The following is a 24,977-nucleotide window of genomic DNA, read 5'->3' on the forward strand; positions in this document are numbered from 1 at the left end:
CCAGATAGAGTGCCACCGCAATACCCTGCGGTCTTAAAACCACCAGCAGAGACCCCAGAACCTTTGTGAAAATTCTGGGTGCCGTGGCCAATCCGAAGGGAAGAGCCACGCACTGAAAATATTTGTCCAGAAAGGCAAACCTCAGGAACTTGTGATGATCTCTGTGGATAGGAACATGTAGATATGCATACTTTAAATCCACTGTCATCATAAATTGACCCTCCTGGATCAATGGAAGAATGGTTTCCATTTTGAATGAAGGAACTCTGAGAAACTTGTTTAGACTCTTGAGGTCTAATATAGGTCTGAAGGTTCCCTCTTTTTTGGGAACCACAAACAGATTTGAATAAAAATCCTGTCCCTGAACTGGAACGGGAACAATTACTCTCAGGGAAAAGAGGTCTCTCAATGTAAGAATGCCTCTTTCTTTATCGAGTTTGCAGATAATCTTGAGAGAAGAAATCTTCCTCTGGGAGGAAAGTTTTTGAATTCCAGTTTGTATCTCTGAGACACTATTTCTACTGCCCAGGGATCCTGAACGTCCCAAAGCCAAGCCTGAACGAAGAATGAGAGCCTGCCCCCTAACAAATCCGGTCCTGGATTGGGGGCCTGCCCTTCATGCTATTTTGGATTCAACAGCAGGCTTCTTGGATTGTTTCCTATTGTTCCAAGACTGGTTGGGTCTCCAAGTAGACTTAGATTACGAATAGTTCCCTTCCTGTTTAGAGGAGGAAGAGAAAGAATTTCCTTTGAAATTTCGAAAGGAACAAAAATTACTTTGTCGCCCTTCCTGTTTACTTCTCTTATCCTGAGGAAGGAGATGACCCTTTCCTCCTGTGATATCAGAGATAATTTCCTTCAGACCCGGTCCAAACAAGGTCTTCCCCTTGTAAGGAATTGCCAGAAGTTTAGACTTGGATGACACATCCGCAGACCAGGGCTTTAACCATAAAGCTCTGCGGGCTAGGATAGAAAACCCCAAACTTTTAGCTGCCAATTTAGTAATTTGAAGAGAAGCATCTGTAATAAAGGCATTAGCTAACTTTAGAGCTTTAATACTATCATGGATCTCCTCTAAAAGTGGTCTCAGTTCTGAGAGACTCTGACAGAGCATCAAACCAATAAGCTGCTGCACTAGTGACAGTAGCAATGCACGCAGCCGGCTGCAATAGCAGACCCTGGTGAACATAAATCTTTTTAAGTAGACCCTCCAACTTCTTGTCCATGGGATCTTTAAAAGCACAGCTATCCTCAATGGGAATAGTTGTCCGCTTGGCTAGGGTGGAAATAGCTCCTTCCACCTTAGGAACTGTCTGCCAAGTTTCCCTGATAGCGTCCGCTATAGGAAACATCATCTTGAAAATAGGAGATGGGGAAAAAGGAATACCTGGTCTCTCCCATTCCTTAGAAATGATCTCCGAAGTTTGTTTAGGTACTGGAAAAACGTCTGAGTAAGAAGGAACTTCAAAATATCTGTCAAATTTACTTGACTTCGTCTAAAGTAACCAAAACCTCCCTGAGTAACAGGCGGAGGTTGTTACGGTACCAACTGTGTACCAAGGGTTAACCCCAGATGAACAATGTCCTGCATAGACAATCAGCAATTCACAACCCAGCCAGTTTCAGGTTTAAACAGAATATCTGCTTTATTTGAAGGCAGCACACAGATTTATACACCCTGGCTTCAGGTTACAAAGGGCATTGGTTTAACAGTAAGGCAAACATATGAACAATGCATCAAACAATTGTCTATTCACAGGTAAAACAGATTAACATATTAAGTTAATTAACTAGGGAAGAACGTTTACTCAGACAATCTGATGTTGGGCAGTCTAGTTAACATAATCACACAATGACACAATCAGTTTACCCAGACAGACTCCTGAGACACAATCAGATCTTAAACATACATAGAATACATCTTATTACAGAATATAGGAACAGTTCTTATTAGCTATAAAGTCTTTTATGCCCACTTTGCTTATAGAGTCACAATTGCTCCCACAAGGGGCACTCACACCCTGTACCCATCCTGTATTTATGGATACAGGGTGACATAGACATAAGACAGAGGTATGAAAGTACATGGGGTGTCCAGCATATAAAATTCCATATTTCCATGCAGTCTCTGGGTATCCTTAAGCCCATGTACCTCCAGCCCAAAGAATGTTCCATAACAGGCCCTCCAATGTACAGTGGCGAGATTGGTTTTGTCACATCTCTCCCCTGTTCCAAACAGACTAACAGGGTATCTGACCTCCTGCCGGTCAGTGCCCTGGTTAGTCCAGCAACCCACCCATAAAACACAATTAGTAGTACAGCCCACCCACAATAAATGGTTACTACACCTGAGTACGGGGAAAACTTGTCCATGTCCAGGTGCCTCACCACAGCTGTGTGGGGGACTGGTACGCTGAATTGGTGGGTTGCGAGGTGGGCAGAGACCAGCTGTACTCTGCCCGGGTGCCAGCACTACCATGGAAGTAGCCTGGTGGGAGCCTGGTTGCTGGAGGGGAAGACCGACTGTCTCCCCTTCGGATACATAGCTGTGCTGCTGGAGGGGGAGACCAATCGTCTCCCCTTTGGCTAAACAGCCGTGTTGCTGGGGGACAGGACCATCAAACTCCTCTCCCTCTGGTTTGTCATGCTCGGCTGTCCAGGGTATATACTGTGGCATATACCACCAGAGCGCCTGGTAGGCATGTCAGTTTGCTGGGACAATCCATCTGTATTCCCGTTATGAGAGAGAATTCCTGTCCATACAAACAAGGGTTCAAATTCCTCAGTGCCCAGACCAGGGCCAAACAGTCCTTCAAAATCCCATCAGCTTCTTTACGAGTTTTCTGTACCTGCTCTTTATAGGTATCCACAATCCCTTCATACTGACATAGGGTGCCCTTGAGTTGCTGCACCTCACTATGAGCCAGCGTCAGCTTCTCCTCCAGTGTCACTAAGTTTGTCTTTAATGTTTCATGTTCCACTCTCAAGCTGGTGTTTTCTGCAGTTTGTCGGTGCAGCTTGTCTAGCAGAGATTCCTGTTCTAAACGTGCTTTTTCCTCTGCGCTCCTCTTCTCCTTCATCAGCGCATTGTAACGGGACCTCCACATATCAATAGCGGATAGAGATTTACTGAGCTCAGCGTCCTGGGGCTTAGCAGCAGGTGGGTCAGTCTCTGCTGCACGGATCTGGGCACGGGTAGTCACAGAGTTAACATCAGCGGGACCCATAGGAGCGTAGGCAGAAACAAGGGGGGCCAAGTCATTTCCAAGAAGAACATCAGCAGGTAAGTCCTTCTGGACCCCCACATTCACAGGTCTAGCGCCCACTCCCCAATCCAAATGTACCCTGGCAACAGGTAGGCTGAACACATCGCCCCCTGCTACCCTCACAGCCACAGTGTCTCCAGTGTACTGTTTCTCAGACACCAAGTTCTTTTGAAGCAAGGTCATGGTAGCACCAGTATCCCGTAGACCACTGACCTTCTTCCCATTCACTTTAACCAGTTGCCGGTTATTCCGGTGGGCAGCTTGCACAAGGTCTGCCTCATGTAGGATGCTCCAGCATTCTTGCGCCTCTACGTAGCGGGCCGCAGGCTGAGGATTACGTGGGATTCCGCCGGCGGGTCTTCTCCAGGACTGCGCTTGGTTCGCTGCGTTTAGGGGACACTCTGGTCTTTTGTGCCCTAGTTGCTTACATCTAAAGCACCGAATAGGTTGTGAGTAGCCCCGCGAATTGAACAGGGCTCTCTGAGGGTAGTTCGTGGCCGGAGGCCGTGTGGTATAGCGGTGCGCCGGGGTTTGGTAACTGGCAGCTGCTGGGGTGACTGGGGGTCTGTACTCCACTCTAGCAGGGGGCTTAGTGGTAGCAATGTCCAGTTTGCGGGCATCCGTATACTCATCTGCCAAGCGAGCCGCTTCCTGCAGGGTGGAGGGTTTACGGTCCCGAACCCACTCTCGAACTCCTGCGGGTAATTTGTCGAAGCAATGTTCCAACAGGAATAGCTGCAGCACCTCTTCCCCAGATATGGCTTGGCACCCCGCTATCCAGTGAGCTGCTGTGCGGTGCACCTTACATGCCCACTCAAGGTAGGAATCTCCAGCTAATTTAACAGTGTCTCTGAACCGTCTCCGGTATGCCTCCGGTGTAACCGCATACCTGGAGAGCAGAGCCTCTTTTACAGTATTATAATCCCTGACTTCCTCATCTGGAATGGCCCGAAAAGCCTCTCTGGCCCGGCCGGATAATTTTCCAGATAATATCGTGACCCAGTCCTCTGCGGGTACCTTGTGTAGTGCACATTGCCTCTCAAAATCCGCAAGGTACCCATCAATCTCTCCTTCTGTTTCCAGGAAGTTTTCAAAAGCTGCAAAATTTACTTTTCTCTTTTCCATCTTAGTCAGTATTGTAATAATCCCCCTCTTCCTGAGGTTACTGGCTTGTGTAGTTGCTCTTCTGGGCGATAAGGTTCATTCCGTCGCTGCCACCAATGTTACGGTACCAACTGTGTACCAAGGGTTAACCCCAGATGAACAATGTCCTGCATAGACAATCAGCAATTCACAACCCAGCCAGTTTCAGGTTTAAACAGAATATCTGCTTTATTTGAAGGCAGCACACAGATTTATACACCCTGGCTTCAGGTTACAAAGGGCATTGGTTTAACAGTAAGGCAAACATATGAACAATGCATCAAACAATTGTCTATTCACAGGTAAAACAGATTAACATATTAAGTTAATTAACTAGGGAAGAACGTTTACTCAGACAATCTGATGTTGGGCAGTCTAGTTAACATAATCACACAATGACACAATCAGTTTACCCAGACAGACTCCTGAGACACAATCAGATCTTAAACATACATAGAATACATCTTATTACAGAATATAGGAACAGTTCTTATTAGCTATAAAGTCTTTTATGCCCACTTTGCTTATAGAGTCACAATTGCTCCCACAAGGGGCACTCACACCCTGTACCCATCCTGTATTTATGGATACAGGGTGACATAGACATAAGACAGAGGTATGAAAGTACATGGGGTGTCCAGCATATAAAATTCCATATTTCCATGCAGTCTCTGGGTATCCTTAAGCCCATGTACCTCCAGCCCAAAGAATGTTCCATAACAGGCCCTCCAATGTACAGTGGCGAGATTGGTTTTGTCACAGAGGTGTTCTAGTTTAAACCTGAAAGATACAACCTCTGAATCAGTCAAAGGTAATGAACTTTCTGAATCTGAAATTTCGCCTTCTGATAGAACCTCCATACCCTCTAACTCAGTTCCCTGGGAGGGTACATCCGAGATTGCCACCATTGCATCAGAAACCTCACTGACAACATGGTTGTCCTTCCTCTTACGTTTGCCTTGTAACATAGGAAAGGCAGATAACGCATCAGAAATTGTAGAAGACATAAGCGCAGCTATGTCCTTTAAGGTAACTCCAGCGGGTGCTAGAGCCGAAGTACAGGGCACTGCTTGTGCGGGCATTAAATCTTGGGACGCTTGGGAAGAAAGCTGCGGCATACTCTGAATCTTATCATTAGAATCCTGAGAAGCATACGCCTTTGAAAAAACATAATTTATGTAAGAACTTACCTGATAAATTCATTTCTTTCATATTAACAAGAGTCCATGAGCTAGTGACGTATGGGATATACATTCCTACCAGGAGGGGCAAAGTTTCCCAAACCTTAAAATGCCTATAAATACACCCCTCACCACACCCACAAATCAGTTTAACGAATAGCCAAGAAGTGGGGTGATAAGAAAAAAAGTGCGAAGCATATAAAATAAGGAATTGGAATAATTGTGCTTTATACAAAAAAATCATAACCACCACAAAAAAGGGTGGGCCTCATGGACTCTTGTTAATATGAAAGAAATGAATTTATCAGGTAAGTTCTTACATAAATTATGTTTTCTTTCATGTAATTAACAAGAGTCCATGAGCTAGTGACGTATGGGATAATGACTACCCAAGATGTGGATCTTTCCACACAAGAGTCACTAGAGAGGGAGGGATAAAATAAAGACAGCCAATTCCTGCTGAAAATAATCCACACCCAAAATAAAGTTTAACAAAAAACATAAGCAGAAGATTCAAACTGAAACCGCTGCCTGAAGAACTTTTCTACCAAAAACTGCTTCAGAAGAAGAAAACACATCAAAATGGTAGAATTTAGTAAAAGTATGCAAAGAGGACCAAGTTGCTGCTTTGCAGATCTGGTCAACCGAAGCTTCATTCCTAAACGCCCAGGAAGTAGATACTGACCTAGTAGAATGAGCTGTAATTCTCTGAGGCGGAATTTTACCCGACTCAACATAGGCAAGATGAATTAAAGATTTCAACCAAGATGCCAAAGAAATGGCAGAAGCTTTCTGGCCTTTCCTAGAACCGGAAAAGATAACAAATAGACTAGAAGTCTTACGGAAAGATTTCGTAGCTTCAACATAATATTTCAAAGCTCTAACAACATCCAAAGAATGCAATGATTTCTCCTTAGAATTCTTAGGATTAGGACATAATGAAGGAACCACAATTTCTCTACTAATGTTGTTAAACTGATTTGTGGGTGTGGTGAGGGGTGTATTTATAGGCATTTTAAGGTTTGGGAAACTTTGCCCCTCCTGGTAGGAATGTATATCCCATACGTCACTAGCTCATGGACTCTTGTTAATTACATGAAAGAAATTGTGTTTTCCTTATAACTTAAAGCCCTCTCAAAACATGAGGGACAGAAAGGGATTGGTGGTTACACATTAGCATCCAAACACATGGAGCAAGTAACATTTTGCACTGCTCCTATGTCCATACTAAAATACAAAAGTAAAAATCTTTTTTTTTTCTTTTTTCTTTTTTTAAAAAAACTTTATTGTCTCTTTAAGAAAATAAATTATATAAGAAACATATGGCCACAGCTAATCAAATTATTAACAAAATATTTGATGACAGAAAAAAGGTCAAAAAAGAAAACGTTACTGTGTCTTTAAATTTTAAAAACGCAACTTTTTTACTGTAAAGCAGACAAATGTTCCCCAACAGTTGAATAAAACTAAAAACTGACACCTATACACCTCAGCAACTCTGCTGAGGTATCCAATAAAGTGAATGATAGGAGCACCAGGCACTTGTAGTGGTATGATAAAATTTAACTTTTATTCTGCTTGTAAGCAGTTTGCAGCAATTAGCAATAAAACAAGTTCAATTCAATATTCACACAGCATGGTATGTCAAAGGCAGTGTCCCAGCTTACGCGTTTCGGCTATCGCCGTAATCATAGCTTGTGGGAACTGTGTCTGTGAATACCATTTAAAATACATACAAAGTTTCTATTGGTTAATTAACCTTCTACACACCTCTCAAACTGCCCTATCCTTCACCTGCTGTGTGTTGACACGCACACCCCTTAGCAACCTACTCATTATATTGAGTTTTATTTATCTAGTATACATACAATTAATTTTGTGGTTTTTAAGTTTTATATTAGTATTAAATTCAATCCCGATTGATTTAAAATTTTATTTTACATGTTCTATTTGTTGTAATGTCATTCTGCCATTCACAAATTCTCTATATAGTAGTTTCCTATTCGGTTCTTATTTTTTCTATATTTTAAATTTTAATGTTAATTTTTAAACACTTGGTACGTTTCTTTAGAATAGCTTGCACTGTGAGCTAGCTCAAATTTGTAATGATTTTTACCTTCTAGTTAAATATCTTGGTTTTAACTTTCTATTGTTTAAGTATACATTTAAGACACTTTGTAGCTCTTCTTTTTAACTATGTTGGGGACATTGTTTCAATTAAATATCTCTCATTTGGGGGATTTTTTGTTAGTATTTGTATATGCTTACAATAATACTCACAATTCTGAATTATGCATATACATATGAAACCACTTGCATTTTTTTATTAGATTTGTTAAATATTATATTGGTTGTTAAAATAGTGTTTCGGTATATAATAGTTACGATACCATTATTTGTACTGGTTATTATTTATTTATTTATTTTCTTAATACATTTTTTTCCTCAAAATTATTATTGAATTATGAGTTTCAGATTCTCTATGATCATAATTATGGGAGATGCAGAGTTTTTGAACAGCTTAACCCTGTTGCCAATAGTTTATTATGTCATACTCTGAGTTCATGCCTAGGGGCCATCTTGTTTTTAATTTATGGATCCAAAAAAAACTCTCTTTGGGCCAATTTTTCATCCTTGCTCAGATCCCTCAAACCTTTGAACACTTTCTCAATTATGGTCCATTCTAAGGAATTAGGACTGCTGTGATGTTGTTGTTTAAAATGTTGCACTAGTGGTGTGGAAAGGGCAGAATGTTTAATGTTGTTAACATGTTCCCTTATCCTTTCTCGTACCTCCCTTGTTGTGAGTCCTACATATTGTAGGTCACACAAGGTACAGGTTAATGCGTATACAACATATGTTTCTCTGCAATTAAGACAAGATTTATGAAAGAATCTTTCACCTGTAACAGAACTTCTGAATGAATTGCCTTCTTGTAAATATTCACAAGCCTTGCAATTGACATTGCTACAATGATAAGTCCCTTTGTCCGGTAACAATTATATGGGACATAATATAACAAGCTGATTTAAGTGGTGCTGGGACTTTTTTTCTTTGCATTTGAACTCTGCTGAGGTGCCTACCTGCCACCAGACTCGCTCCCTGACCAGAACACTTGATGTCTCTTTATAGATGAAAAAAACGATCCGGACACTCAGGAGCCCCCAAACGCTACAACCGCTTGTCTGATTTTTCAGAAAGACATGCGGTAGTAGAGCTACATGAGCAACATCCACCTCTATCGGCTTAACACTGCGCAGTAAACTTACAGCAGCGCGCGAAAATGTGGCCCCGCCCATCGTGGGCGTAACTTCCCCAAATGCATTACCCGACAACGGAACAAAAATAAATGAGGAACCTTAACCACCATGTACAATAAAAAGGAGCCAAAACATCCTTTTCAGACGGCCTTTCACAGAAAAATCTTGTAAGATACTACAAGCTTCCTCCCAACCCCAGTGCCTGTACTCGTAGCTGTCCAAACTGAACCCTCCATACAAGAGGGATTAATGTCCCCACATAAGAAGCCCATAATGAGTCTTATGTCACTTCAAATAAAGTTTAAAATTAAGTTTAAGTGCCCACTTTAATCTGAGTCTGCTCCCCAGAATGAACAAAGTTAGCACTTACCTTAAATGCTGCCCGACAGCAGGACAGTCCAGCAGGTTTAAGAGGTCCTCTCCCTGCCATAGCCCTGTGAAATAAGATAAGCCTGAGTTAAATGTGCTTAGGCTATCTGGATTAGGGCAGCATCAATGTATAGGAGGCGCAGTGAGAATTATGTCCCACCAGTTCCTAATGCTCTAAAGCCACCAAAAGCTCTACTGAAGAGACTGATATGGATTACGGCTACAACCTAGAACAAAGCACCACAATCTGGCACTACTTTAAAAATAATAAACTCTTGATTGAAGAATCTAATCTAACACCTCACTTTACCTCTTCCTAGTACTAACATAGGCAAAGAGAATGACTGGAGTGGGAGGGAAGGGAGGAGCTATATATATTGCAGTTCTGCTGTGGTGCTCTTTGTCTCCTCCTGCTGACCAGGAGGTGTAATCCCACAAGTAAGGATGAGAATCCGTGGACTCATCGTGTCTTTAAAAAGAAATATATCTCCAGAGCGTGTCCTCCGTGTTAACACAGTAAACACTCACCTCTGTATAATGGTGTGTATCACCAAATCAAACAGCAGCGTTCCGCCTCTCTAACACACCAGGTGATCAGCACCGGCGTGGTCTTCTTAAGCACTGGAACAGCTAGGGCTCTCCTGACCCCTCACTTTCAAAATGTAACATCTACAAACAAATATCACGGTCCCAGTGTAGAAAAAGGCAGGGAGAGATTCCTTTGGTTAAAAGTACATTTTATTCGTTACTTGCAGTAAAAACATTACCGGCACAGCATACAGACAGACTCCACAGCTGACGCGTTTCCTGCCTCACGGGCAGTTCATCAGAGCTAAGGAACAAGCACTTCTAACAGCTGTTAAATCAAGGTTAAGCGGTCAGATTGTCCAATCACAATGTAACATAAAGTTATGTGCAATTTAACCTTTTCGCAACTACACCCTCAGGTATACAATCACATACAGAATTGATCATTAGTATAGCTACTACACCAAAAAGCAAGAAAAACATAATTTATGCTTACCTGATAAATTTATTTCTCTTGTAGTGTATCCAGTCCACGGATCATCCATTACTTGTGGGATATTCTCCTTCAAAACAGGAAGTTGCAAGAGGATCACCCACAGCAGAGCTGCTATACTCCCCTCACTGCCATATCCAGTCATTCGACCAAAACAAGCCGAGAAAGGAGAAACCATAGGGTGCAGTGGTGACTGTAGTTTAATTAAAATTTAGACCTGCCTTAAAAGGACAGGGCGGGCCGTGGACTGGATACACTACAAGAGAAATAAATTTATCAGGTAAGCATAAATTATGTTTTCTCTTGTTAAGTGTATCCAGTCCACGGATCATCCATTACTTGTGGGATACCAATACCAAAGCTAAAGTACACGGATGATGGGAGGGACAAGGCAGGAACTTAAACGGAAGGAACCACTGCCTGTAGAACCTTTCTCCCAAAAACAGCCTCCGAAGAAGCAAAAGTATCAAATTTGTAAAATTTGGAAAAAGTATGAAGCGAAGACCAAGTCGCAGCCTTGCAAATCTGTTCAACAGAAGCCTCATTTTTAAAAGCCCAGGTGGAAGCCACAGCTCTAGTGGAATGAGCTGTAATCCTTTCAGGGGGCTGCTGTCCAGCAGTCTCATAGGCTAAACGGATTATACTCCGAAGCCAAAAAGAAAGAGAGGTTGCCGAAGCTTTTTGACCTCTCCTCTGTCCAGAGTAAACAACAAACAGGTTAGATGTTTGACGAAAATCTTTAGTCGCTTGTAAGTAAAACTTCAAGGCACGGACTACGTCTAGATTATGCAAAAGACGTTCCTTCTTTGAAGAAGGATTAGGACATAATGATGGAACAACAATCTCTTGATTGATATTCTTGTTAGAAACCACCTTGGGTAAAAACCCAGGTTTTGTACGTAGAACTACTTTATCTGAATGAAAGATCAGATAAGGAGAATCACAATGTAAGGCAGATAACTCCGAGACTCTTCGAGCCGAGGAAATAGCCATCAGAAAAAGAACTTTCCATGATAGAAGTTTGATATCAATAGAATGAAGGGGTTCAAACGGAAACCCTTGAAGAACTTTAAGAACCAAGTTTAAGCTCCATGGAGGAGCAACAGGTTTAAACACAGGCTTAATTCTAACTAAAGCCTGACAAAATGCCTGAACGTCTGGAACTTCTGCCAGACGCTTGTGTAAAAGAATAGACAGAGCAGAAATCTGTCCCTACAAAGAACTAGCTGATAATCCTTTGTCCAAACCCTCTTGGAGGAAGGACAATATCCTAGGAATCCTATCCCTACTCCCTGAGTAATTCTTGGATTCACACCAATGAAGATATTTACGCCATATCTTGTGGTAGATTTTCCTGGTGACAGGCTTTCGTGCCTGTATTAAGGTATTAATGACTGACTCGGAGAAGCCACGCTTTGATAGGATCAAGTGTTCAATCTCCATGCAGTCAGTCTCAGAGAAATTAGATTTGGATGATTGAAAGGACCTTGTATGAGAAGGTCTTGTCTCAGAGGCAGAGTCCATGGTGGAAAGGATGACATGTCCACTAGGTCTGCATACCAGGTCCTGCGTGGCCACGCAGGCGCTATCAGAATCACTGATGCCCTCTCCTGTCTGATTTTGGCAATCAGACGAGGGAGCAGAGGAAACGGTGGAAACACATAAGCCAGGTTGAAGAACCAAGGAGCTGTTAGAGCATCTATCAGCATCGCTTCTGGGTCCCTGGACCTGGATCCGTAACAAGGAAGCTTGGCGTTCTGGCGAGACGCCATGAGATCCAGTTCTGGTTTGCCCCAACGATGAACCAATTGAGCAAACACCTCCGGATGGAGTTCCCACTCCCCCGGATGAAAAGTCTGACGACTTAGAAAATCCGCCTCCCAGTTCTCTACACCTGGGATATGGATTGCTGATAGGTGGCAAGAGTGAGACTCTGCCCAGCAAATTATCTTGGAGACTTCTAACATCGCTAGGGAACTCCTGGTTCCCCCTTGATGGTTGATGTAAGCCACAGTCGTGATGTTGTCCGACTGAAATCTGATGAACCTCAGGGTTGCTAACTGAGGCCAAGCTAGAAGAGCATTGAATATTGCTCTTAACTCCAGAATATTTATTGGGAGGAGTTTCACCCCCTGAGTCCACGATCCCTGAGCCTTCAGGGAGTTCCAGACTGCACCCCAACCTAGAAGGCTGGCATCTGTTGTTACAATCGTCCAATCTGGTCTGCGAAAGGTCATACCCTTGTACAGGTGGACCCGAGATAACCACCAGAGAAGAGAATCTCTGGTTTCCTGATCCAGATTTAGTAGAGGGGACAAATCTGTGTAATCCCCATTCCACTGACTGAGCATGCATAATTGCAGCGGTCTGAGATGCAGGCGAGCAAATGGCACTATGTCCATTGCCGCTACCATTAAGCCGATTACCTCCATGCACTGAGTCACCGTAGGGCGCGGAGTGGAGTGAAGAACACGGCAAGCATTTAGAAGTTTTGATAACCTGGACTCCGTCAGGTAAATTTTCATTTCTACAGAATCTATAAGAAACCCTAGGAAGGAAACCCTTGTGAGAGGAGATAGAGAACTCTTTTCTTCGTTCACTTTCCACCCATGTGACCTCAGAAATGCCAGAACTATCTCTGTATGATACTTGGCAATTTGAAAGCTTGACGCCTGTATCAGGATGTCGTCTAGATAAGGAGCCACCGATAAGGAGCCCAGAACCTTTGTGAAAATTCTTGGGGCTGTAGCCAACCCGAAGGGAAGAGCTACAAATTGGTAATGCCTGTCTAGACAGGCAAATCTCAGGAACCGATGATGATTCTTGTGAATCGGAATGTGAAGGTAGGCATCCTTTAAGTCCACTGTGGTCATGTACTGACCCTCCTGGATCATGGGTAAGATGGTTCGAATAGTTTCCATCTTGAATGATGGAACTCTGAGGAATTTGTTTAAGATCTTTAGATCCAAAATTGGTCTGAAGGTTCCCTCTTTTTTGGGAACCACAAACAGATTTGAATAAAAACCCTGTCCTTGTTCCGTCAGCGGAACTGGATGGATCACTCCCATTACTAGGAGGTCTTGCACGCAGCGTAGGAATGCCTCTTTCTTTATCTGGTTTGCAGATATTCTTGAAAGGTGAAATCTCCCTTGTGGAGGAGAAGCTTTGAAGTCCAGAAGATATCCCTGAGATATGATCTCCAACGCCCAGGGATCCTGAACATCTCTTGCCCACGCCTGGGCGAAGAGAGAAAGTCTGCCCCCCACTAGATACGTTGCCGGATAGGGGGCCGTTCCTTCATGCTGTCTTGGAGGCAGCAGCAGGCTTTCTAGCCTGCTTGCCCTTGTTCCAGGATTGGTTAGATTTCCAGGCCTGTTTGGATTGAGCAAAAGTTCCCTCTTGTTTTGAAGCAGAGGAAGTTGATGCTGCACCTGCCTTGAAATTTCGAAAGGCACAAAAATTAGACTGTTTGGCCCTTGATTTGGCCCTGTCCTGAGGAAGGGTATGACCCTTACCTCCAGTAATGTCAGCTATAATCTCTTTCAAACCAGGCCCGAATAAGGTCTGCCCCTTGAAAGGAATGTTGAGTAATTTAGACTTTGAAGTCACGTCAGCTGACCAGGATTTAAGTCATAGCGCCCTACGCGCCTGGATGGCGAATCCGGAATTCTTAGCCGTTAGTTTAGTCAAATGAACAATGGCATCATAAACAAATGAGTTAGCTAGCTTAAGTGTTCTAAGCTTGTCAATGATTTCAGTCAATGGAGCTGTCTGGATGGCCTCTTCCAGGGCCTCAAACCAGAATGCCGCCGCCGCAGCAGTGACAGGCGCAATGCATGCAAGGGGCTGTAAAATAAAACCTTGTTGAATAAACATTTTCTTAAGGTAACCCTCTAATTTTTTTATCCATTGGATCTGAAAAAGCACAACTGTCCTCAACCGGGATAGTGGTACGCTTTGCTAAAATAGAAACTGCTCCCTCCACCTTAGGGACCGTCTGTCATAAGTCCCGTGTAGTGGTGTCTATGGGAAACATTTTTCTAAATATAGGAGGGGGGGGGAAATGGCACACCGGGTCTATCCCACTCCTTACTAATAATTTCTGTAAACCTTTTAGGTATAGGAAAAACATCAGTACACACCGGCACTGCATAGTATTTATCCAGTCTACACAATTTCTCTGGCACTGCAATTGTGTCACAGTCATTCAGAGCAGCTAACACCTCCCCAAGCAATACACGGAGGTTCTCAAGCTTAAATTTTAAATTAGAAATCTCTGAATCAGGTTTCCCCGAGTCAGAGATGTCACCCACAGACTGAAGCTCTCCGTCCTCAGGTTCTGCATATTGTGACGCAGTATCAGACATGGCCCTTACAGCATCTACGCGCTCTGTATCTCGTCTAACCCCAGAGCTATTGCGCTTGCCTCTTAATTCAGGCAATCTGGCTAATACCGCTGACAGGGTATTATCCATGATCGCAGCCATGTCCTGCAAAGTAATCGCTATGGGCTTCCCTGATGTACTTGGCGCCATATTAGCGTGCGTCCCTTGAGCGGGAGGCAAAGGGTCCGACACGTGGGGAGAGTTAGTCGGCATAACTTCCCCCTCGACAGAACCCTCTGGTGACAATTCTTTTAAAGATAAAGACTGATCTTTACTGTTTAAGGTGAAATCAATACATTTAGTACACATTCTCCTATGGGGCTCCACCATGGCTTTTAAACATAATGAACAAGTAGTTTCCTCTGTGTCAGACATGTTTGTACAGACTAGCAATGAGACTAGCAAGCTTGGAAAACACTTTAAAACAAGTTAACAAGCAATATAAAAAACGTTACTGTGCCTTTAAGAAAAACAAATTTTGTCAAAATTTGAAATAACAGTGAAAAAAGGCAGTTACACTAACGAAGTTTTTACAGTGTATGTAACAAGTTAGCAGAGCATTGCACCCACTTGCAAATGGATGATTAACCCCTTAATACCAAAAACGGAATAATAAATGAAAAAAACGTTTTTAAAACTAGTCACAACAACTGCCACAGATCTACTGTGGTTGTTACCCTCCTCAAACACGACTTTTGAAGCCCTTTGAGCCCTTCAGAGATGTCCTGTATCATGCAGAGGGAAGCTGGATGTCTCTGTCAGTAATTTTAGCTGCGCAGAAAAGCGCTAAAATAGGCCCCTCCCACTCATATTACAACAGTGGAAAGCCTCAGGAAACTGTTTCTAGGCTAAAATCAAGCCAGCCATGTGGAAAAAAACTAGGCCCCAATAAGTTTTATCACCAAGCATATATAAAAACGATTAAACATGCCAGCAAACGTTTTATATTGCACTTTTATAAGAGTATGCATCTCTGGTAATAAGCCTGATACCAGTCGCTATTAAATCACTGTATTTAGGCTTAACTTACATTAATCCGGTATCAGCAGCATTTTTCTAGCAAATTCCATCCCTAGAAATATGTTAATGCACATACCTTATTGCAGGATAACCTGCACGCCATTCCCCCTCTGAAGTTACCTCTCTCCTCAGAATATGTGACAACGGCAGTGGATCTTAGTTACTCCTGCTAAGATCATAGAAACCGCAGGCAGATTCCTCTTCTAATGCTGCCTGAGATAAAACAGTACACTCCGGTACCATTTAAAAATAACAAACTTTTGATTGAAGTTAAAAAACCAACTATAATACACCACTCTCCTCTTACTACCTCCATCTTTGTTGAGAGTTGCAAGAGAATGACTGGATATGGCAGTGAGGGGAGGAGCTATATAGCAGCTCTGCTGTGGGTGATCCTCTTGCAACTTCCTGTTGGGAAGGAGAATATCCCACAAGTAATGGATGATCCGTGGACTGGATACACTTAACAAGAGAAAACACATATATAAAAAAAATAACAATATATCTAGAATATCACGGGAACCCCATATACATTCAATATTACATCACTGAGTAAAACAGACGTGAGAACAGCTTTTACAAATAATGGCTAATTTCCGTATGTAAGATAAATGCAATTATTAAATATAGTAAGTGATTACAAAAAGATATAGCTGCCATCACATCATGTTTATCAGTTTATAACATATCTAATACAGCTTTGTGGGGATTCTAATCTGACAATGAAGAAACTGTAAATTAGACTTAAGCTTATTGCAGAGGAAACACTGTTACTTTATAGTCGCAAATAATCGAACACCGTTATTATGATTATACTTTAGCAATAATGATAATGGTCTGCAAACAGCTAGCTGTAACTATTATCTATCTATATAAAGTTTTACATCACTAATTTTATTAATCCCCTGTGGGGAACCTGTTCTTAGCGTATAGATCAAAAAAATGTCCTTTCTGCTAAAAGCCTTATATCTATCACCTCCTCTAGCACTTAGTGTCACTTGCTCAATACCTTGAAATTTAAAATAGTCTAATCTGTTAGCATGTTCAAAAAAGTGTTTAGCAACCGGTGTTTTTGGCACCTCTGCTTCTAAAGATAGTACATGTTCTCTAATCCTATCTTTGAGATTCCTAGAGGTAAAACCTACATATTGAAATTTACAAAACATACAAGTAATGAGATAGACAATGTATGTAGAATTACAATTAATGCGATCTCTAATGTTATACGTTAATCCTGTGCTGGTAGAGGTAAAATTATCACCTCCCAAAGCATAATCACAGCATTTGCAGGGTCTACCCCACATTTATAGAAGCCCAAATTCTTGGGTAGCCAATTGCCACTCTTACTATCTCTCGTGTTTGCCTTTGAACTGAAGTTCTTAGATATTTTATCTCCTATGGTATCTGATCTACACGAAATGAAGTTACAATTAGTGGAAACTGATTTCATATCTACATCTCTCTCTAATAAGGGCATTCTTTTCCTGATAATATTGCAGATCTCATTAAACTGTCTTCTATACTTAGTGATAAAATGAATAACTTTTCATTCTGGACCATTACTCCTCTTATTCCTAACCTAATCTTTGAGCAGAGTCTCCCTTTCAAATCTCGACACAAGTGTAGACAATTGCTTTAATTCACACAAGTCATATCCTCTGTCAGCAAGACGTATAGTCAGATCATTGGCATGTTTCCAATAATCACTGAAACTTGTACAGTTATGTCTGAGCCTAATATACTGGCCCTTTGGTATACCCTTCTTAAGGTGATTTGGATGAAAAGAATCTGCTCTTAGGATAGTATTTCCTGTAACTTCCTTCTTATATAGTTTTGTAACTATTTTCTGGTCAGTGTGATAAATGAATACATCCAAATAAGGTATATTAGTCTCTGAAGCACTATAGGTGAATTTCAAATTGCTATCATTTTTGTTTAAGTAATCAATCCAATTTTCCACTGGAGTCACCCCAAACTATTAGTATTTCATCTATATATCTAGTATATAGCTTAATATCACTTTTGAAGCTATTCTCATCACTAAAGATCTTCTTAATTTAAAAATCACCAAGAAATAAATTTGCATAAGAGGGGGCAAATTTCGCCCCCATCGCAGTCCCTCTGAGCTGACCGCTTACCCTTGATTTAACAGCTGTTAGAAGCGCTTGTTCCTTAGCTCTGATGAACTGCCCGTGAGGCAGGTAACGCGCCAGCTGTGGAGTCTGTCTGTATGTATGCTGTGCTGGTAATGTTTTTACTGCAAGTAACAAATAAAATGTACTTTTAACCAAAGGAATCTCTCCCTGCCTTTTTCTACACTGGGACCGTGATATTTGTTTATGATTATTTTATTTTTATAATATTTATATAATTATTTTATTTTTATAATAAACTTATTTTTCTGTAGTGTAGCTGCCCACCCATATTACCCTCACCCCCTCCCAGATCTATTAAACACTCTCTAATCCCCCCTCCATATTAAGAGCCCCCTCTTCCTCCTTCCCCCTCCTCCCCCTTTCCCTCCTTCCTTCCCACTCACTGTCGCTCTAACATACATTTTTCTGTAGCGTAGCGGTCCCACCGACTCCTGCCCATCTGCAGTGATGGGCCGCCTCCCTCCTAACCCTCTAACCCCACCAACGATCGGTACCACCGTGGTCCGATGCAGAGAGGGCTACAGAGTTGCTCTCTCTGCATCGGTAACTCTGTCTGTCTATTTCTTCACTGCCCCACTCCCCAGGACAGCAAGGGCTTAAAGACCAGCATCGTACAGGGTACGGTGCTAGTCGTAAAGGGGTTAAGCTCTTTTGCTAACCCTAATCTACTCACTAAACTGGAAATCCGGCTCCTAGGTGGGATGCTGATTTTCCAAGGTGGTGCTCCTTTTTCCTTATATAGGGGTGCCCTTGCATTTCTATTGGCTTATTTTTTAATTCTTAGTCCAACCAGCCAATAAAATAACGCTAAACCCCAAAGTCTTGTAGGATTAGTTTGCAATGAGGGGTTGTGGTGATTTATGAGTTAATAGGTTAGGGTTTTTTTGTGATGGGGGTTGTGGCTGTTTGGCGTCAATAGCTTAGGGGTTTATTGTGATGGGGGTTGTGGCGGTTTAGGGGTTAATACGTTACGGAGCCACAATCCCTATTATTTACACATTACCACCCGTCAGCACTTTGCAGGTCAGCCCCTTTTTTGGATTCTGTCATCTGTCGATGTTTTGAATATCTGGGCTTTAAAGATCAGTGTGCATATGTCTGGAACACTATATGGCAGAAAATTGTGAAAACACTACTGCCAAATAGAGTTCTTGTTGTTGAAAGCATTCTAGCAAAACTGCCACCCTATAGTGCTCAAGACACTTTTTTTTTTTTTTTTTTATTTTATTTTATACTGAATCACGAAAGAAAAATGTTGTATTTCAAATCTCTTTAATTGTTTATTCAATTGTATCTTAAAGTATTTTTTTCGCTACCTGCTGTACTTGTAACTCCTGGGGGCACCTGGAGCATTGAGAAGGGGTGTACAAACATTAGCAGTAAATGCAATCATTCAAAGTATCACAAAAATCCATGATTCTCATTTCTCCCCTTAAAGGGACACTGAACCCATTTTTTTGTATTTCATGATTCAGATAGGGCATGAAATGTTAAGCAACTTTCTAATTTACTCCTATTATCAATTTTTCTTTGTTCTCTTGCTATCTTTATTTTAAAAGCAGGAATGTAAATCTTAGCAGCCAGCCAATTTTAGGTTCAGAACCATGGATAGTCTTTGCTTATTGGAGGCTTACATTTACCCACCAATAAGCAAGCAAAACCCAGGTTCTCAACCAAAAATGGGCTGGCTCCTATGCATCAAATTCCTGCTTTTCAAATAAAGATAGCAGGAGAACGAAGAAATATTTATAATAGGAGTAAATTGGAAAGTTGCTTAAAATTGCATGCTCTATCTGAATCATGAAAGAAAACATTTGGGTTTATTATCCCTTTAATCACCTCTAACAGGCCAGATTCTAATGCACTGCTTGGGCAGGTCAGCTGTTCACTCTAGGAATTTTAAGAACTTAAGAACTTTTCTACCATAAAAGTAGTATTTTCTTAAACACACTTTTGAATTAATACGTAAGTATTGCAATTGATTATACCTGCATGCCAATATTCTATGTAACTTCACATTAAAAGATCTGACAATGCTACAATGTACTATCTCAGAGTGACTTCAGTATTATGTTAAAAGCATTCATTACCTGTTTTAGGTCATTTTTGAACTGTTTAAGTTCATAGCCTCTAGAAATTTTGGGAGTAAAAAGCACAGCTCCATGCATGTAGCTGACCAAAGAAGTGATTGTTCTACGTCCAACGCCACTTCTTCCAGCCAACAGAAGAGAGCCTCCAGGAAAACTGAGTACTCTGTCTACTCTGGACACATACTCCAATACTTCATGAAACAGTAGTATCTCCAGCTCTCTGTTATCACGACTATACTGAATGGAACCCTGTAAAGAATATCACAGAATTTGCAACTTTTTTCAAGACTTCTCGCTAAAGAGTCAGTAATACAATAAACAAATCAAAAAAACAAAAACCACATATGCATTATCCAGGCATTCCCTGAGATGGCAAAGTACATCTAATTCAGCTGACACAACAATTTTAATAGATTATTATATTATGGAAATACATTTTCAAACTCCGGTCAGCTAAAAAGAATCACACGTGTATAGAAGACGACCGAAGGGAAGCAAAGGGATTAAATAGATACTTTATTTAAAAAATAAGTGATAAGGAGATCCAGCCATCATGATTATAATCCAGTGCAGGTCACATCTTGCAGGAAAATCAAAATGTTAGCTATAACCACAACTTTGTTATTTTTTTTGTATTGTTCTCTTATTTGGAAGGTTGGATTAGCTTTTGATGATTTTTTTTTTGTTTCCCATGGGAGAATACAAATGAAGGCTCAGGTTTGAAGCACCTTGATATTTCAACTTCTTTCAAAACACTATGCAGACAATTGTAACCATAAACTACATTATAATTAATTGTAGTTTCCATAAAGGGACAGTCTAGTCATGTGTGTCATATAGATAACATTGTGCTCACTCCCATGGAGTTATTTATGACTCGGCGCTAAAATGCAAATCTTTCAAAAGAACTGAAATAACGGGCAGTCTGCAGAGGCTTAGATACAAGGTGAACACAGAAATAAAAAAAAAACATAAAATATGCTTACCTGATAATTTAATTTCCATCTGTATGAGGAGAATCCATGGCTTCATTCCCTACTTGTGGGAAATACAGAACCTGGCCACCAGGAGGATGCAAAGACATCCAAGCCAAAGGCTTAAATACCTCCCCCACTCCCCTCATCCCCCAGTCATTCTCCAATGGAGAAACGGGCGGTGGCCGTGGACTCTCCTCATACAGATGGAAATTAAATTATCAGGTAAGCATAATTTATGTTTTCCATCTCAATATGAGGAGTCCACGGCTTCATTCCTTTCTTGTGGGAAACATATACCCAAGCTTGAGAGGACACAATGAAAATGGGAGGGTAAAGAGAGGCGGACCCTATTCTGAGGGCACCACAGCCTGCAAAACCTTTCTCCCAAACGCAGTTTCACCCAAAGCAAAAAAGTCAAAGTTTTAAAACTTTTAAAAAGTATGTGAGGAGGACCAGGTAGCCGCCCTACAAATCTGCTCCATAGAGGCCTTATTCTTGAAGGCCCAAGAAAAAGCCACAGCTCTAGTTGAATGAGCGGTAATCCGAGGAGGAGGCTTATGTCCCGCTGTTTCATATGCTAAGCAGATAATGCTCCTCAACCAAAAAGATAGGGAAGTGGAAAGAGCCTTCTGTGCTTCCCAGAATAAACAACAAACAATGTCGAAGTCTGTCTAAAATCCTTAGTGGCCTGAAGATAGAATTTGAAAGCCCGAACCACATCCAGATTATGAAGTAATCGTTCCTTTGAAGAAGAAGGATTAGGAGACAATCTCCTGATTGATGTTGCGATCAGACACAACCTTATGGAGAAAACCCAACACAGTGCGAAGGACAGCCTTATCAGCATGAAAGACTAGGTAAGGAGGCTCACAATGCAAGGCCGCCATCTCATCGACTCTGCATGCCGAGGCAATAGCCAGTAGAAAAAGAACCTTCCAAGACAGTAACTTAATGTCAACAGAATGCATGGGCTCAAACAGAGCCTGTTGCAAAACCTTAAGAATCAAATTTAGACTGCAAAGAGGAGCGGAATGTCTAAACACAGGCCTGATTCTGGACAGGGCCTCAACAAAAGATTGAATATCAGGAAGCTCAGCGACCCTCTTGTGAAGTAATACAGATAGAGCCAGAACCTGTCCCCTTAAGGAACTAGTGGCAAGTCCCTTCTCCGAACCATCTTGGAGAAAGGAAAGAATCCTGGATACCTTGACCTTGTGCCAGGGGAATCAACGCTCTTCAAACCAGAATATGTAGGTCCTCCACACCTTATGGTAGATGCGACGAGTAACCCGGCTTTCTGGCTTGACTGAGATTATCAATCACTCTCTCAGAAAACCATCTCTTGGCTAGTACTAAGATTTCAATCTCCATGCAGTCAGCCACAGAGAATCTAGATATTGATGAACAAAGGGACCCTGTTCCAGCAGATCTCTGCAACAAGGTAACTTCCATAGAAGAGATGACAACATACCCACCAGGTTTGCAAACTATATCCTTTGCAGCGACGATGAAGCAATTAGAATAGTCGAAGCTTGCACCTGCTTGATGCGGGCCACTACACGATGTAGAAGTGGTAACGGTGGAAATATGTAAACTAGATTGAATCCCCAGGGCACCGCTAAGGCAACTATCAGTATATGGGTAGCTTGGATTTTAGTCTGGACGCCACGGAATCTATCTCTGGCGTCCCCCACCTGCAAAAAACACCTCTGGATGGAGAGACCATTCCCCCGGATGAAAGGATTGTCTGCTGAGAAAGTCCACTTCCCAGTTGTCCACACCCGGAATGTGGATCGCTGACAGTGAGCAGGAGTTGGTCTCCGCCCATTCCAGAATCCGAGACACTTCCTTGATGGCTAGGGAGCTTCTCATTCCCCCCTGATGGTTGATATAAGCCACTGAGGTTATGTTCGATACAGCACCAGAGCAATGGCACCACACAGGCATTTTCCTTTAGATAATAAATGGGGAGAAATATAGTATGATTGACTCCCAATTCTAAAGTGGAAATGGTGCTAGTGCACAAGTAATTTACATAGAACACAAAGAGGGATGGCACCAAAGAACAGCGTGCCAAACCTCACATAGTATGCACATATAGCACTCAGGGCCCTGACTATTGGGCAGTGTAAATCCAAACTAGTTAAAATGTGTCAGGGTGCCAGGAATCAGACGAGAAGTGCAAAATTAATCACACCTTTATTAATAACAAAAAAATAATAAAAAATCCACAAGTCAAATAACAAGCCAGGAGACAAAACCAGAGCTGGTAGTCAGACGAGCCGAGTCAGGAGCCAAAGCGAATAGTCAAACAAGCCGGAATCAGGAACAAGGAAAACAAAGAGTCAGAAACAAGCCAGGGATCAGGAACCAGGAAGGACGTCAGCCAGGTAATACACAGGAACTCTTACAAACAGGTCTGAGACAACGCAAAGGCAAAGCATACTGAACAGAGGCCCTTTAAATAATAAGTGATGACATCACAATTCTGAGACTGCATCCTGTCTCACACAGATGATGCACACCAGTCTGGCCATAAAAGGAAGTGCAGGAAATGAGCAGCATCGCCCACAATGCACCAAAGTCAGCAAGAGAGGTGAGTAAAATGGCTGCCAGTAGCACATGGCACACAAAACAGGGAAAAAACCCAAACAATACCCTCCCCTCAATGATCCCTCCCCGCGGGAGGACAAAAGGCTTATTGGGGAAACGGGCATGGAAGGTACTGAGGAGGGCGGGAGCATGAACATCAGAGGAGGGGACCGAAGAACGTTTCTCCGGAAAGTAGCCCCTCCAGTGAACCAAATACTGATCACGGCCCCTGGACATACAAGAGTCAATAATGCTGCTGACCTCATACTCCTCATGGTTGTCAACAAAGATAGGACGGGGATGAGGCAACACAGTGGCAAACCGATTACAAACCAATGGTTTCAAGAGGGAGACATGAAAAACATTGGAGATGCGCATTACAGGAGGAAGGTCAAGAGCGTAGGCCACAGGATTGACCCGTCGGAGTATTCGAAAAGGACCAACATAACAGGGAGCCAGTTTATTGGAAGGCACACAAAGGTTCAAGTTGCGGGAGGACAGCCAAACTCGCTAACCAACCTGGTAAGAAGGCGCGGGCAGACGCCTACGATCAGCCTGGAACTTTTGGCACTGCATAGAACGATGAAGGCAATCCTGAATCTGCACCCACGTGGAACAGAGTTGCCGGAGATGCTCCTCCAAAACCGGAATACCCTGAGACATGAATGAATCGGGCAACAAGGATGGTTGGAACCCATAATTTTCCATGAACGGGGATAACTTGGAGGAAGCATTAATAGCAATATTACGAGCAAACTCTGCCCAAGGTAACAGTTTAGACCAATTATTGTGGTGATCTGAGGAACTGTTCCAGAGCTTGATTAGACTGTTCCGCAGCCTCATTGGATTGAGGGTGATATGCAGAGGAGAAGGAAAGCTGGACCCCCATTTGAGCACAAAAGGAACGCCAAAATCTGGAGACAAACTGGCTACCCCGGTCCGACACTATCTCCTTGGGTAACCCATGAAAACTTAAGACCTCCCAGGCAAAAATTGAAGCAAGCTCCTGAGCGGTAGGCAACTTCATCAAGGGAATGCAATGTGACATTTTAGAAAAACGGTCAACCACCATAAGGATAACAGTAATGCTATTGGAAACAGGGAGCTCGACAATGAAGTCAATGGAAAGATGTGTCCAAGGAGGCTCACCATTAGCAATAGGTTGAAGAAGACCCACAGGAAGACGCAGAGGAGTCTTATTCTGTGCACAAACTGAGCAGGAGGCAACATACGCAGCAACATCAGAACGAAGACCTGGCCACCAGAATTGTCGAGTGACAGACCAAATCATTTGGTTCTTGCCTGGGTGACCTGCGGCTTTAAAATAGTGGTAAGTGTGCAAAAGTTTAGTTTGAAGATTCTTAGGAACAAAACACTTACCACTAGGTTTCTCAGGAGGTGCATTGGTTTGTGCAGCCAGGATCTCCTCCCCCAAGGGAGAAGTCAAATTAGCACGTATGGTAGCTAAAATATGGTCAGGAGGTATAACAAGAGTAGGTACAGACTCCTCCTTGGAC

At 42.3% G+C, this 24,977-nt stretch overlaps 1 protein-coding gene across 1 annotated transcript in view; it reads right to left on the reverse strand.

The window, feature by feature from the left end:
• DYNC2H1 (dynein cytoplasmic 2 heavy chain 1) overlaps window positions 1-24,977 on the reverse strand; it is a 1,178,830-nt gene that overhangs the window by 783,752 nt on the left and 370,101 nt on the right. The window contains exon 47 of the mRNA XM_053705582.1: window positions 19,892-20,140. Coding sequence (XP_053561557.1) covers window positions 19,892-20,140 — 249 coding nt within the window. The remainder of the gene's footprint in view (window positions 1-19,891; window positions 20,141-24,977) is intronic.

The sequence above is a fragment of the Bombina bombina genome, chromosome 3 (assembly GCF_027579735.1).
Source record: "Bombina bombina isolate aBomBom1 chromosome 3, aBomBom1.pri, whole genome shotgun sequence".
Taxonomy (NCBI): Eukaryota; Metazoa; Chordata; class Amphibia; order Anura; family Bombinatoridae; genus Bombina; species Bombina bombina.